General features: G+C 38.9%; 1 protein-coding gene across 1 annotated transcript in view; it reads left to right on the top strand.

Annotated features, from left to right (window-relative positions):
- MAP3K5 (mitogen-activated protein kinase kinase kinase 5) overlaps positions 1-17,840 on the top strand; it is a 100,366-nt gene that overhangs the window by 20,757 nt on the left and 61,769 nt on the right. The window contains exons 2-3 of the mRNA XM_039567934.1: positions 8,495-8,634; positions 11,308-11,331. Of these exons, the coding sequence (XP_039423868.1) occupies positions 8,495-8,634; positions 11,308-11,331 (164 nt within the window). The remainder of the gene's footprint in view (positions 1-8,494; positions 8,635-11,307; positions 11,332-17,840) is intronic.

The following is a 17,840-nucleotide window of genomic DNA, read 5'->3' as shown; positions in this document are numbered from 1 at the left end:
CTCAGACTTTGAAGTTTGGAAGTGGATCTGCCTAGACATTTTTGTCACAGTGAGCTGAACAAAGGAACCAAATATATAACTGTGTTGTAAGTGAAAATAGTGAGATTTTAGAAAAAAAGAAGCTGGAAGACTTCTTAGATGGAGAAAACTTCAGGTCACTAAGTCAAAAATAAACAGAACAGAAAAGACAGAAATAAAAAGAACTTTTAATCAGCTTTTTCTCCTGCCCATCCTGTCCTTGAGGTGGATTGTTGTTTCCTACTTTGGTTTAATGATCTCTGCAGCTTTGGAGCTGTAGCAAACTCTACCGTTCACTTAAACTTTAGGAAAACTTTCCACCACCCCTGAGACCTGGCTGTTGGGTTTTCATAGGACTCTCCTTTCTTCTCTGAACTTTTCTGTTGGCTCACTTGTGTTCTTACAAGTTCTTTCTTCTTGGGTAGGCCCGGTCACTTCTCCAGAGAATGAATAATCACTCTTTCATCTTGCATCTCAAAGACACATAACATGGAAACATAAACCAAAATAACCACACAAATACTGCCACATCCCTTATTTATTTATTTATTTATCTGTTTAGGGGGGCTTTTGCCTGCTTATGATCTTGTTCAGGCCAAAGGAGCGTTTGGTCTTCTTTGAAAAAAAATTGCAATCATGAAGATATTTTGAACAAAACTTCCAAACGTAGAAGTACTGATTTGCTACAGCTTGCCTTGTTTTCATTGACTACTTCTGCTGTTGTGCCTGTGGATTGCTCAAATAATGTTTGGTACAGATCCTAACACTAGCCCTGTAATGTACTGCTGTCTTCAGCTGAGCTTCAGTAGTTATCCCGTTGAGGTCTGAGTATTTTTTCTGATACAAAGTTCAGAGTTAAGGTAATCTTTAGTATTTGGTGTTATTGGTACTAGGGAGCCTGTTTCACTAGGATTGATACAGATGCAGTGAGCCTGAACATATTGAGGTTATTTTTAAATAAATGGCTCTTTGTTTGCTTGTCATCTTTTATTCTTGCCTAATGCTGAGTTCCTCCCACATGCATCAAGCCGAGAGTGGGTTTTTTGAATTACTGGGGGTTGGAATCATGTGATAACATTACAATCCTGTTTTGGGCCAAGAAAGAGTGGATTTTTTGAATCTCAAGCTTTATTCTTTTTTCTTTTTCTTCATCTGGAAGCCTTTCTATATTGTTTCAATTGTCTTCAGATCATTGACACAGTGATTTAGGTTTTGGTGTGTAGTTTGATGTGTTAATTCCTACACAACCCTTTATTGTTTGTCATCTACATCTTCCTGTCTCATTCCTTTTCCAACATCTGTTATAACTTTCTTTGTGTTACCAGTTCATTGCCAGCTTCTGCTGTTTTACTTTGGTAATTGCCTTTGGCTTATCTCCCATCAGCTTTTGATTACAGAAGCAAGAGGTTCTTTCCCCTTTGCATCTTTGAAGCATAGTGCAGACAAAAAGGCCAGAGTTTCACTTGGGGGATCTTGGTCTAGAATACTGTTGTTGTAAAAAAAAAAAGTAGCTTGTTTTTCTCTCCTCCTTGCTTTGATGGTTCTACCTGGTGAAGTCTCACATCTGATTTTGTGAGAATGATTTAGCTATAAAAGTTGCCAGGAATAAATTTGCACGAGTTTTACTAAGGAGCACCTCGACGTATTGTGGGACAGGGTGCAAGTTTTGCAATGTGATAACAAATCATGACCAATCAGTTAAACATTTGGGGGGAGTGCTCCAGGACATTTGGATTTGTAGATTATGAACTTTCTTGTGATTTCTGGTTTAAATTTATACAGGCACAGCTTATATTTGCTCTTGCACATTGTCATCCTTTTACTTAAGTAGTTCCTCTTTCTTACCCTAACTAGAAAGAAATAAAAAACTAATAATGATTTAAAAAGAAGAAAGATTGCTTTTATGTGATTAGATAGTTTGTTTTTGTTATTGAGCAGTCTCCTAGAGACCTAAATTGAGTCACATACTCAATTTACAATCTATCAGTATGGCTATAGATGCCTAATGTCATGAGGTAGATTGTGTGAGTGTGCTTTTATTTATTTTCTGTATTGTTCCTCAAGGAACTTTTCTTCCTGTGGTATTATATATGGGATTCCTGAACAAGTGGGTGTTGCACCCATGTCTATATGGAGGATTGAAATTTACTTACCCATTGGAACAATATGTGACTCTCAGGCAGAGGTAAGTAGGTACTCAGTTGCATCCCTGCAGATATTGTGGTGTCTGGTGCCTTCTTAGTGATTGTGTGGGTGGAAAGTGAGATCATCTAACTGATCCAGGAGTCAACTGATCCTGCACACACACCCCACCCCTCCAAGCAAACAGATAGACCGAGTTGTCTCACTGGGTATTGACCACACTAGATCTGATACAAACGTGGAAGAGGGTCAGAACCACCCCTAACAGTAACAACTGTTTGATGAGTTTATCTGAAGTGAAATCATACCTTTTTGCTTGTGAGTCTAGGTGTAGAAATTCACTTTGAAATTCAAAAGCAGCTCAACTCAGTTTAGCTATTCAAGGAACAGTGGACTCTTAATACCAGCATGAAGGCAAAATACTTGGATACTATTGTATCCAAAGGAAACTTGATGCTTTTTGGCCAAGTATTAAGTGTTCCGATTATTTCTAGCTCTACTTTGTGTTATGCAGCATCTGGGAAGGGACCAGCCACCAGACAGCTGGGTTTGTGTTGTATCTGCTGGGAATTTGTGCTCAGAAATTCCCTTTTGAGTAGGTTGCAGGACAGGCTCTGATCTGTACTTCATTGATGCTGGATCTCTGCTTCCATTGCATAAAAATGAGAGTGCTTAAGACAGGATTACTGTAAGATTCCTAAGTCATAGTGCTTTTCACTAGACAAGAACTAGCTCATGTCCATCACATGTTTTTGTCTTGGTGCCCTTAAGCCTACTTCGAACATCAGTTCAAGCTTCTACAAATACCCTGCTTTTCCTCTAGTATATGACATACTTAACTTACCTGTACCATCATTACCTGTTTTTCCTTCCCCATATTCAAGCCTCAGACACCCTTATAAAGTCTGAGGTTTTTTTGGTTAGTGTCTCCCAACAGACTGGCTTGGCTGGACTGGTTTCCTGGGAGGTCAGCCATTCACCTGTGTTTAGGTATTTTCACCTCAGTGCCTCCCATCATTTGTTTCCGGACTTGGAGCCGTATGAGACACTCTTGACAGGAAATATCTGGTTCCAGTGCTGTTGACAAGTCAGTGGCACTGTGGTTTGCACAGTTGAACCAGAAATACCAATCTGTACTGACGTGCTGGGATCGCCAAAGCAGGTTTCCCACCTCATGCAGGCAGTCCCTGATAAACAGGAAGATATCTATGCCAAGCACAGAGAATCATACAGAATTTGAAGTAGATAAGGATATTCCTTGCTTGTTTCTGAGAGTTTGCCCAATAGTAAGTGTCATCATATTGTTATTCTAAGGCTGAACAGAGCTGCTACTGCAATACGAAATATGTTTGGTGTTCAGACTCGCACCAAAACAAATTTTGCCCTCCTTTCTTTTCTTCTGTATCTCTGTCAGAACAGTATCTTACTCTTTTAACCCTCAAGTGGAAAAGAACACAAAATCCTGGTCTGTCTCAGAAGTTGCCATTATCATCATTCCTTTCCCCCTGATTAATTGTGGGACAATGAATGCAAGGCAATGATCACATGTTTAATACCAATTAATCAGAAGATAATAGCAAACATAAACATTCGTTGTTGTATAGCTGCTCTGTTTGTATTCATTGTTTTTCCTGGCAGCACTGTAGTAAGCAGGTAGTATCAAAAAGTAGGGCGTACGTATCTGGTATCTCAGAGCACTTGTTTAAACATTCTTCTTTGCCCTGTTACATTTAAAATAATGAGTAGGAGATGGACTTTGACCGCTGCATTTCATTTATCACTGTCTTGGTGACTAAAGGCATGGCTAATAGCCAAGAGCAAAGGGCTCTATATCCACTAATGGACACTTACTGGGTTTTGGCCGTGTTAATGTGTATACCCTTGAGTTTTTACCATTTCTTAAGACAAGTGAATTAGAGATTTTGTATGTAAGGTTCTCAGTCTTTGCACAGACAGCTTAAAGAGAATAAAGTGGATTTACATCTCAAGTAAGAATGATTGGTAAGATGGTTTTAATATATGCCAAACTTCACAGAGATGTGTACTTTTTCCAGTACTCAGGCAAAAAGGGTCAAATGAATTGCCTCCAATTCCAATCCATGAATCTTGTTTCCCAGGGTAATAAGAAGCCAGTTACTCTGCAGTGATATTTTGTTCTCTTGAATGTGTGACAGTGTGTTTCAAGCTATTGTTGGTGTGGATGTTAGTTAGCCTAATAACATGGATTGTGATGGCTGGGTGGGTGTTGGTGTGTCTGCAGCTCACTGTGTGGTTACTCAGCTAATGTGTACATCGGCAGCTTCATTAGAAGCAATTTGGCTGCTGTCAGCAGGCAGGCAGAGCTCAGGGTGATTTAGGATATGCACACTAAACTGCCTCCTGCTGTGTTTGTGCTGGTTTTGCTACCTAGGCCTGAGTGAATTAAGCTCTAGTCTTGTGTTCATGATACATTTGTCTTGTCTAGTTAGGCATACCAGTTGTTGAAGGAGATGGGAGAGAAGGTTGTGATTAGACTTAACGTTATTGCTCATAAACTATCAAGAGACAATAATTTGCTGCAAGACTTACTGTAAGACTTTCTGTAATGTCAAAGATGATTAGAAGAGGTAAAAACTGTTCTATCCCTGTTTTCTTTAGTATCAGCGATCTGTCACCTGGTCTACTTTCATGAGATAGAGTAACTTTTATCCCGTACTTTGGTCTTGGGCACAGAACTAAATTTCACTTTCTTGTAACCTGTGAGGTTGCAAGAATTGCAGTTCTTGCACTTTTCGGTCTTTTCTTAGTGTTTTATGAAGTATGCTTCCATACCCACCCTACTCATTAGTCTCTGGAGCATGAACGGACTTTCTTTGCTGCAACGCTGAAGGTATGCAAGAGTGTTTGAAGTGAATTGTCAGTTCCTGGTCTTCAGAGTGCTTCATCCTGAGGGCTGAGGTGTTGAGAGAGCTCTACTCCGATTCTTGTGCTTGATCAGGTTTTTACTTGCCTTGAAACTCAAACCACAGATGTTTTGGTAAGGGGGTAGTTCCAGTATAACTGTAGAGCTGATTACTCCACCTTTATTGAAATACCATTTTGCCACTTACAAAACTGTGTTCTCCAATGAGACTTAGAAAACTTATCTTCTATTGCATGAGTATGTTTGAATTAATTTCATCTGGGAAAAATGAGAGTGAGAAGCAGATATACAGGATTCTGGCAGTTTATGTATCGATGACAAAACAGTTCTTTTGGGTTTAGCTAAACCCTGGCTCTTTCAAACTAGTGAGAATTTTGATATATGTATGTATACTTTTATGTAGATTTGTCTTTAAAACCATCAGTCTTGCTCATCTTTGCTAAACTTCTAATCATATTTTATGTAGCTGAATATAGTGTTTGTCTGTTTTGTGGTGTACTCAATGGTACATTTCAGGTGCTCTGTAGGAATCATTACCACTCCTGTTTCTCTGCAGTGGTTTTTTTTCTCTTTTTTTTTTTAATCCCAAATAAGCTTCCATTTGCTACACAGTATTTGACTTCTGCACTCCTGTCAAGTGCTCAGTATGCTGATCCCTCCTTTGGTCAGAGGAGTTTCTCTCCCGATGTTGTGAAAGAAGATAGTCAGAAACAGGTCTGTCAGAAGAGCTGATTTAGGATGTTTTTTATTTGGATTGACAGCTGATCCCAAAAGTGCACATACCTTTTGTGGCTTGTTAGAATTGCAGGTAAGGTTTGGGTTGTTCCCCTTGGAAATTGTGATACAAGCCCTGAGGCCTAACCCGAACTTGAGAAATCTGGGCTGTGTCATGAGTCTTTATCTTGAAATACATAACTGCTAGAGTGAGCAGGAAAGCTTCACAGAAGATGAACTTGTTCTAAGGAAGACACTGCTTTATCTATCAAATGAGATTATCCAGTAGACCTGGATTTCATAGAAGTCTTGACATGCTAAGGAAAGAAATCCTCTTTAGTTACATAAGAAATAGAAATATTGCAAAAGATTTTATGCCAGTATCTTGGTGTAATTTTTCATACAAATATTTCTTTACCTGTGGTCCTTCCCTCCTCTGCATAAGTAACTCAAGGTTTTTGTATGGTTTGGGGTTTATTTTATTTTATTATTCTGTGATAGGGATGGTACAGGACCCAAGAATGTTTCCTACAGTGTGGCCCTGAGTCAGACTCTGTTCAATGGATTTGGCCAGCTTGACAGTAGTATATATACACACATCATTTTTTTTGAGTTCCTCTTTCCTTCTTCATGATCCTAGGAACTTGCCATTTTAACATAGGATTTCTCAAGTGTTTTTTGTAATATGGCTTTGATCAGGCTCCATCTAAAGTAATATTTCTCTTTTAATCTTAGTTTTGCAACTCTAGTGAGAGCACATTATCTTGCAAGATTGCAGAATTAAGTCATGGCAAGTTGCGCAAATTTTCCTCCTGCTTGGTGTTAACAGATATAGACCATAGATTTAGAGTTGCTCAAGGTTAGACTTCTATGTGAATAAGAGCAGTTAAAAATATAACTTGTGTTATGGCAACTTTTGGAAGAAAAACAAAGCCTAATCTCACCCAAAATATAGTGGTGTACTGTTATTCTTGTTTGGCTTTTGTGATGCTTCAGTTTCCTAAAATTAAAGGAAGTGAGTTTATGTGTAGTCTTAGCAGTGCACTGCCTTTTTTACTTCAATCAAATTTGATGGAATCCATACTGCAAATATTTTTGTGAAATTGGACAGAGGGGGTTGCTTAGAACACAAATTATGAATCTTTTAGAAAACATAATTTAATACTAGATTTTTAAGTGTGAAAAAATATCCTTTTTTGTACCATATTAGTCTCCTCTCTTTTAATCTTGTTTCTTGAAGAGCCTAAGCTTGTATAGGCAAATGTTTGCTCTTTCCCCTGTGTGTATCTATCCTTCCTTCATGTTTTTAAATAATTTATAAGCCTGTAGGCCAGTTACAGAAAAACATTACTGAAGAGTAGATGTCTCAAAGGTACTAGTTTTCAACAAGTTGGAGAGACACTGCTTCCCCATTTGAGAGCAGGGCCACAAGGGTTATCTTTTATTTAATATCTTCATTTCAATTTTGATGATCTAAGTAAACAGGTGAGGTGGAAAGTTGTGGTTAGAGGTAGAATCTCTTATTAGATTAATTAGAGTAGAGAAACTTGAGGGTACATAAGCTTTTTCCCTGCAGAGCTTGTCTTGCTATCTGTATTTTCAGTCATGAAAGCATCCAAAGGAAGGGAAAAGCACAGAGGTATACTGGAAACCAGACTGCTTTTATTGTCCTACTCTTAACAGAAGCATGTTTCTCTGGGTTGGGTTTGGTTTTCTGTTTTTTTGGTTTTTTCTGAAAGATAAGAAAAAAATTAATGGGGTGAAAAGACAGAAAGGTGTTTGTGGAAGAGGTAGAGATGTGTCAGTTTTCTTGCTTTGCTCTCTTGATTCTACTAGACTTCTGCACTGGAAATATGCTGCCTGGTATAACAGAAATCTTACAAAGAGCAGAAATAATTAATTGCCTTTTGTTATATTTTGATATTGGTGTGAATTTGGCCAATAGAATCACATAGTTTAAGAGAAATTGTGGACTACATTCCTTGTTCTGTAAGCATTTGTACATGTGCTTGATTTTATTTCTGCAGGTAGAATTTATTATGAACAGAATTCTCTGCACAGTAAAGTTTTTACTTATATGGGGATTTCTTTGGCTTTACATATTCACTTCCTTGTTGCTTCTCTGCATCTGTACCTTGTCCTTTTCTCATTCTCTCTCTCATCTTTCTATATTAATCAAAATAGATCTGAATGGTATTTATACTGCAACATTACCTTTCAGTTTGTTTTCTTCCAAAGTTCTAGTACAGAATCTATACAGTATGTTCTGCAGTGATGTACATAGTTTACATGAATTTTTGTTGCAACTTGCACAGAGGGTAAAAACACATCAAATGTAATTTTTTCCTTTATTTTTACCAAAGGTTATCAGTCACCATGTATAGATTTACCAAGCGGATTTTATTCCTCAGGACAGCAAATGAAATTTTTTCCTTTTCTTGATTAGTGGTTTATCTCTTCTTACTGTTTTAAGGTCTCACTTAAAGAAAAAAATAGAGGAGTAATAGTGGAATACAAAAAGCTAAACCACATCCTGCTGACTATATTTAAAATTCAGGCATAATAGCTAAAATGGGGAAATCCCTCTAGATCTCTTATTTCCTACTTAAAGCCAGGTCTTCTTATCAGACTAAACTGTGTGAAGAAACATGACATAGAAGTACTTGACTGTCAGAAATGTGTAGCATTGACAATAATGTTTTTCATTTCTTTCTGCAGATATTGCTGTTGTAGAGATGAGTGACGCTTTCCGTCAACCTTCCCTGTTCTACCACCTGGGAGTCAGGGAGAGCTTCAGCATGGCTAACAACATTATCCTCTACTGTGACACAAATGCAGAGTCTCTGCAGTCACTGAAGGTAGCTCTGGGTGGAAAAAGGGGGTTGGGGGGAAAGTGACAGCTAGTCTAACACTTGAAATAGTTTCTCTCTGTAAGAAATATGCATACTACTTGTGGTTCAGATCAGAAGAGCAAAAATGTTCTGAGGCCTGGCAAAGTTGTCTACAATGCAATGCTGTAAAACTCAGTTTAGTTTTCTAAAGAGAAAGATTTAAGTTACTTGATCACAGTCAGTTAAATACCTAGGTGTTAAGTGGCTGTTTATGGAAACAGAAGTTTGGCAAATCTGAGATGAGAAACTAAATTCATGACTTTGTCATTCAAGGGAATTACTGGTGTTTGTTACAGTAATAAAGATCCTGTGAGAGTGGTAGTGTGTAGGCAGCAAAATAATCCTTGGGTTTTAGCTTTTGTCTAAATTAGCAGTTTTCTGCCAAAACTTACGGGACCTCCAGATACCCTCTGCTAAGTCTTGCTGAGTTACAGCTGTTTGCATCAGGTACCTGCAAGATTGCTGTGCTGGAGATTACCAGCAGTGTAATGGAATCAGTAAAAACAAAACTCATGCGTCAGTGCACAGTATGGTACTTTGGTTTAAGGCAAGAGGGTGTTTTAAGATAATCTATGGAGCTGTGAGTTGTGTCAGTCAAGGACCTGATACTTGCTTCCTACTGCAACTATCCGAAAGGTTTAGTAACTTCCATGATGGGAAAGGATAGACAACTTGGATGGCAGTCTTTTCAATTACTTCCCCTCTCTCAGATGCATTGGCTTTGCTCAGGAGGTGTTTTATGCTCTTGCGCTTCCCTTCTAGGCTTTGCTGAGAAGCAGCATTTACAATGAGCAGCTTGGTGAGTCAGACTGCAGTCTGGGCACCACCACCTCTCAGGAAGGGCTTGCTTCCACTGCTTCTGGCAAGTGCAGGCTATTTGGTTTTGATTCTGTCCCCTTTTTTTTAGGTTGGCCCTATATTTGGGAGGGACATGCTTATTAACTCAGTGTCTTCTCCCTGCTTTTCCCTTCAGATTTTCTCAGCTAACTGGACCACTTGCAATCCAATTATTTCCTTTCTTTTTGCACACAAAAGAGTATACAGATAAAAGCCCTAAAAATAATGCTAATGATAAAAGATGTATCTGGGAATTGAATTCAATTGTGTAAGTACAATGATCTACAGTATAAGCAGAGCAGAATTTCACTGTACTGGGCAAAGAGCTAAATACTCAACTCCCACTGAAGAATCACTTGGGATGAGGCACCAGGCTACTAGTTTAGAGGCTGGACTTTGAGTCACATGCTGGATTCCCACCGGCATCAGTGGAAGCCCAGCTCTGTGCAGGGAGGCTTGGATGTCACAGTTGCCACCAGTACTCTGCTGACTGAAAGACTCCCTTCAGTTTCCTTTAGCTTTGAACTGGGCCTGTGTTTCTGCTCTTGACAGTCTGTAGGAAAGCCATCAAAGAGCGAGACCCTTTCCATACTATTTAGTAACTGCCTAAAAAAAGTAGCTATCGGCATGCTGGGACACCTTCTGCGGCAGCGTTTGTTCCTGTATTTGTTACAGCCAGCAGATAAGAGTAGAAGCAATGCAGGAAAGCATGTGCAGTTTTAATCTTGTATAGAAGGGGGGAATTCAAAAACTGAAAATGAAGGAAATACAGAACTGCAGCATGTGATTCAGTCAGGGCATAAAGCAATGTAAGTAAGCTTTTGATGGTGAAATGTTCTGTATGAACCTTCAGGCCAGGCTGGGCAGGGCTTTGATCAACCTGATCTAGTCAAAGATGTCCCTGTCCATGCTGGGGGATTTGACCAGACATTTATGACCCGCGCTTGGAAAGCTAGAAACAGTCATGTGTGAAGCAAGCCCTCTCAACAGGGAGAAGAGCAGTTTTATCAAAGCCTGACTTAAGCAACATGGAAAGTATGAGGTGCCTTGGTTTGACGCTGTGTTTGTTTTTAATGCTGTTGTGCTGGTGAAGCTGCTCACCAGTCCCAGAGGCAGAGGCATAGCTATCTGATAAATCTGTTATGGTTATTGATTTCTGGGATCTGAACTGGCTGACAAATCTTGCTGGAAGCAAGATCATTGTTCAGAAGTGGTTTACACATGCACTGTACCACCTGGATTAGTGTGCAGGAATCAGCTCTTTCCATCTGTGTATGCTTCTAATTCTCTGAAAATCCACACTGAAAATGTGAAGATGTGGTTTTTGCATCTGATTATTAGAGCCAAGTGAATTTCAAGCAGTTTTGGAATATTTTAAAACCTCATATGAATACTGCTTTTACTATTCTTTTTGGTTGCTTCTCCTGGTAGCAAAATGCTACTTACTATATTTGACTTTTCAAATATGAATAGGTGTTTATTAATAGAAAACTTCTGGACATCATGCCTCTAGGCAAATTTATAAATGGAGGGACATCTATGTATGTGTATATATGTATATACACGTGCAGACAGTATGTACGCTCTTATGTATATATAAGTTGTATGTATCTACTTGGTTCCATAGTAATTTTGTCCCTCCTGAGACAATATCTCATTTATGTTGATTTGACAGGCATAGAAAACATCTCTAAACCAACCTTTTCTTATCATGTGTGCAAACAATATTAGAAAGTCATACTGATCAGATGTCTTTCCTAGTGCTATCAACATTATTTTCTTTTTTTTTCTTTTTTATTTCAGGAAATTATCTGCCAGAAGAATAATGTAAGTATGATGTATGGATTTCAGTTGAATTATAAACATTCCAAACTTATGTTTCATTTAATGTTGTTTATATTCTGTTTTCCACTTGAATCATTTAGCACTCTCCTACTGTATTTTTACAGAGTTAGATGCAGAATTCTGGAAATTCTAGCAGCAAGTCTGTGTAGATCACTTGGTTGCTAGGTACCAGGCTCACTTCTTACCTTGCCTCTATCTATCAGTGGTATTTTCTCTGCTGCCTTTACTTGTCTGTCATTATTTCACATCCATTTGCATTTGTCATTTTGATTATCTTTTTTTTCCTGTTGCGTTTTTCTGCACAGTGTTCTTTAGTGTTTTTTTAAAAAAACTCTATTAGAAAGTAGAGTCATTTGGAAACTGTTGCTCATTTTAGAAACCCATGGCTACAGCTCTGAAAAAAAAAAGTATGTATATATATATGTATCTATGTGTATATATATGTATGTATATATATGTGTATATATATGTATATGTATAAAATATTTATAAAGAGAGGGAGTGTTTGTATTTATTTCTAGAAGTTGAGTCCTGGAGCCTGTTAGTCCAAGTGCAGTGCAGATCCCGGTGGTCTGTCTGACTGCCAGTCATTAAACTGTAGGTTTCTGCACCTTGGCACCCCTTTGGTTTCTGAGGTTGACCTTGCAACTCTCCCTTCTCTTTTTTACTCCCAAGTTCAAAGGAGGCAGACTTGGCGCTGGGAGAGCACTGCTTTTTCAATGTGGTTGGTCTGGAGCAGCAGGGCCAGTCATCTCAGAATATATATCTGGCACGCTGAGTTGTTCTTGGCTTCTCTTTGTGACTTCCTGGTAGCCACATTTGCTAATATATAATTTCATAGAGGTTAGTCAGTGCTGTGCTGATATCCTGAGGTGCTATGTGCATGCTGTACAATTCCACATATTTGAATAAAATTTTCTAAGGGGCAGATAAGTATTTCATTTCAGAAATTGGCCAGGTTTTATTTTCCACAGTGCCATGAAAACTGCAGCATTCCTGATTTTACTTCTTTATTTAACAGTGAAATTCATGGATTAAGTAATTACTTCTGCCACTATGAAATATGTCTTTCTGAAAAAGATGCAGTCTTTCTTTTTCTCTGCATGGAGTTTCTAAAGATGGCTTCAAAACCAGTGTGAGCTTTGGTCTAATGCTGCAATTTAAATTGCAGACTTTTTTTTTTGTTAAAATACCAAAAAAGCGAAGAGGTTTTCCTATAGAGTTTCTGTATAGCTGTTAACCAAAAAGTGCTTTTCAGAGACTCACAGAAGGCTGTAAAAGATGTGCTAGACTAGAAATCTCTCGCCTGTCTCTAATGAAAGTGGGGGAAATGATCAGTTAGGCCTTTTACATAAAATGAAAGAGAACAGTAAGGCCTTTTTTGTAAATGAATGTATTACATTCTGTGTTTTTGTTCTGATGGCCTAGGACCTAGGGAAAATGATGTGTGACTAATGTAATGATCCTGGGAGGGTAGGGGGAAGAGCTCTCTTAGCAGGAAATCAGCAGGAGATGACTGGTACAATAGAATAAAGGGAAGATGTCATCTTGTCCTGCTTTTAAATGACAGTCCCCAAAGCTCAAGGAGAGGTATGATAACTTGGCCTTCGTCTGTTTCAGAAAGGATTGTTCTGTTTTCCATTTAAATTTGGATAGGTTACTGTGACACTGTCATTTATCACTTTTAGAAATGTTTCAGTGTATGCCAGAAAAAGAATGTGTTCCTTGAAAGTCTCAGATGTTTTCAAGCACACCCACATAACATCTTTTCTGGGAGGAAGTATTTTCCCTGGGATTAGAACAGGGAAGTCAGTGAAATGGATTTAGCAGCTCTGTAACTGATTTTGTCTCCTTTTTCCTCATTTTTTCGTCATGATGTCAGCCAAATTACCTGGAAGCAGACTTTTCACAACGTTGGTGCATGCCTAACTATTGAATATAGTACCTGCTTCATAAAAATCATGTTTCTTCATAAGTTATAAGATTCTTGGGTAAATGGGTGCGACAGAGGTTCTGTTCTTGAGAAGCCATGACTCTGATGCCCACCTTTAACAAAAACAGTCATGAGACGTTACTATTATGAAAAAAAATGAAATTCACATATGGATAAACAAGGAGTTCTGTCTTGCTGTTCTAGAACATGTTTTTTAATAGCATGCAAACATCAGCCATATCAGGACCATGGTATCCTTGGCACCAGGAGATTAAAAAGGTTCCAAAACAAGTGTCTCTGTGTGTGTGTGTGTGTGTCTATCTATATATATCTGCCTAACTGAAATGCCTTGTGTTTGCTTTTCCTAAACCTTGTATCCCTAAAAAGAAGTGGGATTAAAAAAAAAAATCTATTGCCAACTGTTTTGTTCTTCTGACTGGATATTTGTATTTCCTAGTATTAGTCAATACAATGTTGCATAGCTAGAATAAGCTCCCTGGAGCCTGTCTGGGCAGAGCAGTACAAGATAACATTGGCTCATTTCCTGTTATATGTGGTTTTATATCTATTTAGTTGGACCTTTTCCAAATGTTCCAGCAATACCAAAACCATACATTTTTACAGGGAGTGATACCTTAACATGAGGTACTTACTTTGCTGGTTGAAAGCTCAAGTTTAATTTTTGCTGTTATCTGATTTTTGAGGTCAATCAAGCAGCAGAGGCATTCTAGAAATTACTAGTAAAGAGTTTCAGTCATGAGATGTAGCTATAAAGGTTATGGTTCATGACTGTACCTTGCTAGTTTTAGCTAACCAGTTTTTATTTCATCATAATTCACCATGGTTTAAATTTTACCACCTTTGGAGGAAAGTTGCAGATCTATTCAATTTTTTAAAAATTTGTCTTCGTGCTGAATCTGATTGTTTAATGTGCATGTATTCTGCATGAGGTTTGCAACCCACTGCCGTAAGTTACACCTTGACACAGTGCACACCTTTCAGTTCAGGCTGCTTGCTTACACCAGGTTGGAGTAGTGGATAGCCTCAGGAGCTGCCTGGGGTGTGAGATTGCAGTGCAGCTAGTGGCCTGATCAGGAGGGCCCTTGGAGGCAATGGGAATTGTTCTCTTGGGCAGCTGACTTGCAGGTGTTAGCGATTAAACAACAGGGTTAGTGTTGTATGGCCGGGCACCCTTAGTAGTGTTTTGCTTTTCTAACACTTGAAGGGATGAGACTGTAGTGATAGGACAAAGGGCAATGGCTTCAAGCTCAAAGAGGGTAGGTTTAGATTAGGTATTAGGAAGAAATGATGTACTGTGAGGGTGCTGGGGCACTGGAGCAGGTTTCCCAGAGAAGCTATGGATGCCCCATCCCTGGAAGGGTTCAAAGCCAGGTTGAATGGGGCTCTGAGCAACCTGGTCTAGTGAAAAGTGCCCCTGGCCACAACACAGGGGCTGGAACTGGAGGACCTTTAAGGTCCCTTCCAACCCAAACCATTCTATGGCTCTATGACTGTAATTTTTACTGGTATTCCATAGCCTTTCCTAACTGCCTCTTGTTTAAGATGTAGCTTAGGAGACAGTTCGGTGTAGCGCTCCTTCAATGTGAGTGGAAGACCTCAACCAGTTCTGAAATCCTCAGCGCAAGAGAGACATGCAGCTCCTGGAGCAGGTCCAGCAGAGGGCAACAAAGATAATGAAAGGTCTAGAGCATCTCTTACAAGGAAATGCTGAGGGAGCTGGGCCTATTCAGCCTCTAGAAGAGACAACTGAGAGGGGACCTCATCCATGTCTTTAAGTGTCTGAAGGGTGGGTGCCGAGAAGATGGAGCCAGGCTCTTCTCAGTGGTGCCAAGGACTAGGGCAAGAGACAATGGGTAGACACTGACACACAGGAAATTCCATCTGAATAGGAGGAAGAATTTCTTTACTGTGCAAGCGACCAAGCATCAGAACAGATTGCCCAGAGAGGTTGTGGAGTCTCCCTGATTGGAGATATTCCAGAACTGTCTGGACACAATCCCATGCCATGCGCTCTAGGATGACCTTGCTTGAGTGGGGAGGTTGGAGCAGATGACCCACTGTGGTATCTTCCAATCTGACCCATTCTGTGACTCTGGATGAGGCATTCCAGAGGCATCTGCAAGCTCAGGATCTCCATATAGCTGCTGCTAAAAGACTGTAGTGAAGGGTATGTTTAGCTGTTGGTTTCTTTCACCATGGAAATAGGGGTAAATATTTTTAGTACTCTTCATCCAGCCAACCAGAGATTTGTGGCCAGTTTGATTTTTGATATCCAAGTATGCAAAAATGCTATGTAGCCTTCAGTAAATATTCTGTTGAAAATGATGACTGTGGTATTTATTATTGCTTGTTCTTTAATTTTTTGAATTCTTGACTACTATATTTGACACATGCTTTCCTAGGAAAAAGTTGGTAACTTCTTTTCCTGTGTGAATATGATGAAAGAACCATATAGGCTGTAAGCTGATTTTTAACAAGCATTTAGGATGTAACATGGCTGCAATAGAATGCAATTGCTGGGTGTATAAGGAAAGAATATCTTCTCAAAGTAAAGGGGAAGTATTTGATAGAGTAGATCCCATCTCTGTGCTTCAGTTCATCTGAGGCATGAGGCTTACTTAAGTTCCTTTTCAAATCAGTAGTAAGGCTATCATTCATGTGAGTGGGATTTAAAATAAACCAAAACCGAGTCTGTATTCATTAAAACATCAGCACATGTTGATTTACTGTGTGTTTGGGGGATGGAGGGAATAGATTTAATAACTTGGTTTATGATTTTGCCATCTGCTCCACGTAAGACAATGCGCAGTCAAAGAATTACCTTAAAAATTTCACCAGAAGAATTGAAATAAAAGCAGATATTTGTCAAAAGGACGAGTGGGAGAAATAGAAAAAAGCTCTCTTAATTAGAGGAGTGTCAGCAGGAAGAACTGTTCCTACTGTGAAAGATACTGACTATTTTTATTACTTCGGCTGATTTTTTTTCCTTTTTTTAAAGTTACATTGGATGCTGACCTGAAGCTTTGGCAAGTAGATGGGATTCTGCTAGATTCTACCATCCATGGCTAAAGTATCATGGTTTTGCTTTGGGGGATCTTTGCTTTCTTTGACACTTGTCTTTGAAGGCAGTTTTCCTGTTTGTGGATAGTTGACTGTTAAATGATCCCAGCAGAGCAGTGTTAGTATAGAGCCTTAGGGAATTGAAAGGACTGTGCATCACTGACTCCCTGGGATTTTTCAGAGTTTTTCCCTTCTTTTTGAAGAAAAAGTCAAGATACAAGAATTAATTGGCTAGAACTCAAATGTTCCTTTGTCTTTAGCACCATGTCTTTTTAATCTGTGCAACTTTCAGAAGAAGATCTTTTGTATTACATCAGATTAATTTTTGAGGGAGAGAATAGTGTTTATCTTATTTTCATGATATTTCTTTCTAAGATGTGGTCTCCCCATTCAAGTCTCAAAAAGCTGCCCTTTTCACAAGTAGGAGTTCTATAGAAGAGAGGGATATTGAAAGAAGGGCTGGTTTATATTCTTACTGTGAGCATTAAGTAAGTAATGCCTAAGTAAGTATACCCTATTAATTTTTATTATCTCTTGAATACAAATAGGTGCTATATTAATTTCTCTCAGAAGCTGAGAAAGGATATTGAAAAAGAAAGAGGTGGTTAATGCTCCAGTGACCACTAGGTCTAACTAGAAGCAGCCTTGTCTTAATTTCTGTAATTATAGAGCTATTAAGAATGATCTTACATCTGTATTTAACTGAAATTACTCACACTTTGGAATTGTTAGACTTGTCTTCAGTAATTGAGGAAGGGACATTAGAAAAATACAGAACAATTAAAAAATTTGCAAAAATTAATTACAGATTCTGTCACTTAATTGCAAGCGTTTATGTGTACAGCTGGCACCAACCAGCACTTCTGCCTTCTGATTAGTCTGACTGATGGGAGGAAATGGGCTGACATGGACAGTCTGTCAGAAAATGACCTGATGTTGCCAGGTACTGAGTGTGGTGGCCCAAGGCCTTCAAAGATATGTATGTTTGTATTTCCCAGATAAAAGTAGTTCATCTGATCTGAGAGCTTAGGCCAGGATTACCTGTCTAATGTCCCGAGTTCTCATGCATCAGTCTGAACCACAGTAACTGTCATCAACTCTCTGTATGCACACCTTCCCAGCCCCGGGTGTTTTCAGTAATGCCTTTCAACATACCACTCAGGTGCCCTGCAGTCCCTTTGTAACTTTGACTAGTGTAATTTGAGCTTTTGAACCTTAAATAATGAGGGCTTTATAAAGAAGGAGGATTGCAAAATGGAACTTGCAGCACCTCTTCTTGATTGAGGGGTCTATTCCCACCCACCTTTGAAGCCCCTGTATTCAAAGCATTTTTTTAAGTGGTATTGACATAACAGAATATTACAATTTTATTTAAGGTGCTACTCCTTCAAAAATATCCTGGTTTTATTGAAAGGTTCATTTCTGTTACTTTCATTATAAATGATGTGGTGAGTCACAAGAATGGATCAAAGTAAAA

This window comes from Corvus cornix, chromosome 3 (assembly GCF_000738735.6).
Source record: "Corvus cornix cornix isolate S_Up_H32 chromosome 3, ASM73873v5, whole genome shotgun sequence".
In the NCBI taxonomy this organism is placed as follows: Eukaryota; Metazoa; Chordata; class Aves; order Passeriformes; family Corvidae; genus Corvus; species Corvus cornix.
This window is presented reverse-complemented; position numbering and strand designations above follow the sequence as displayed.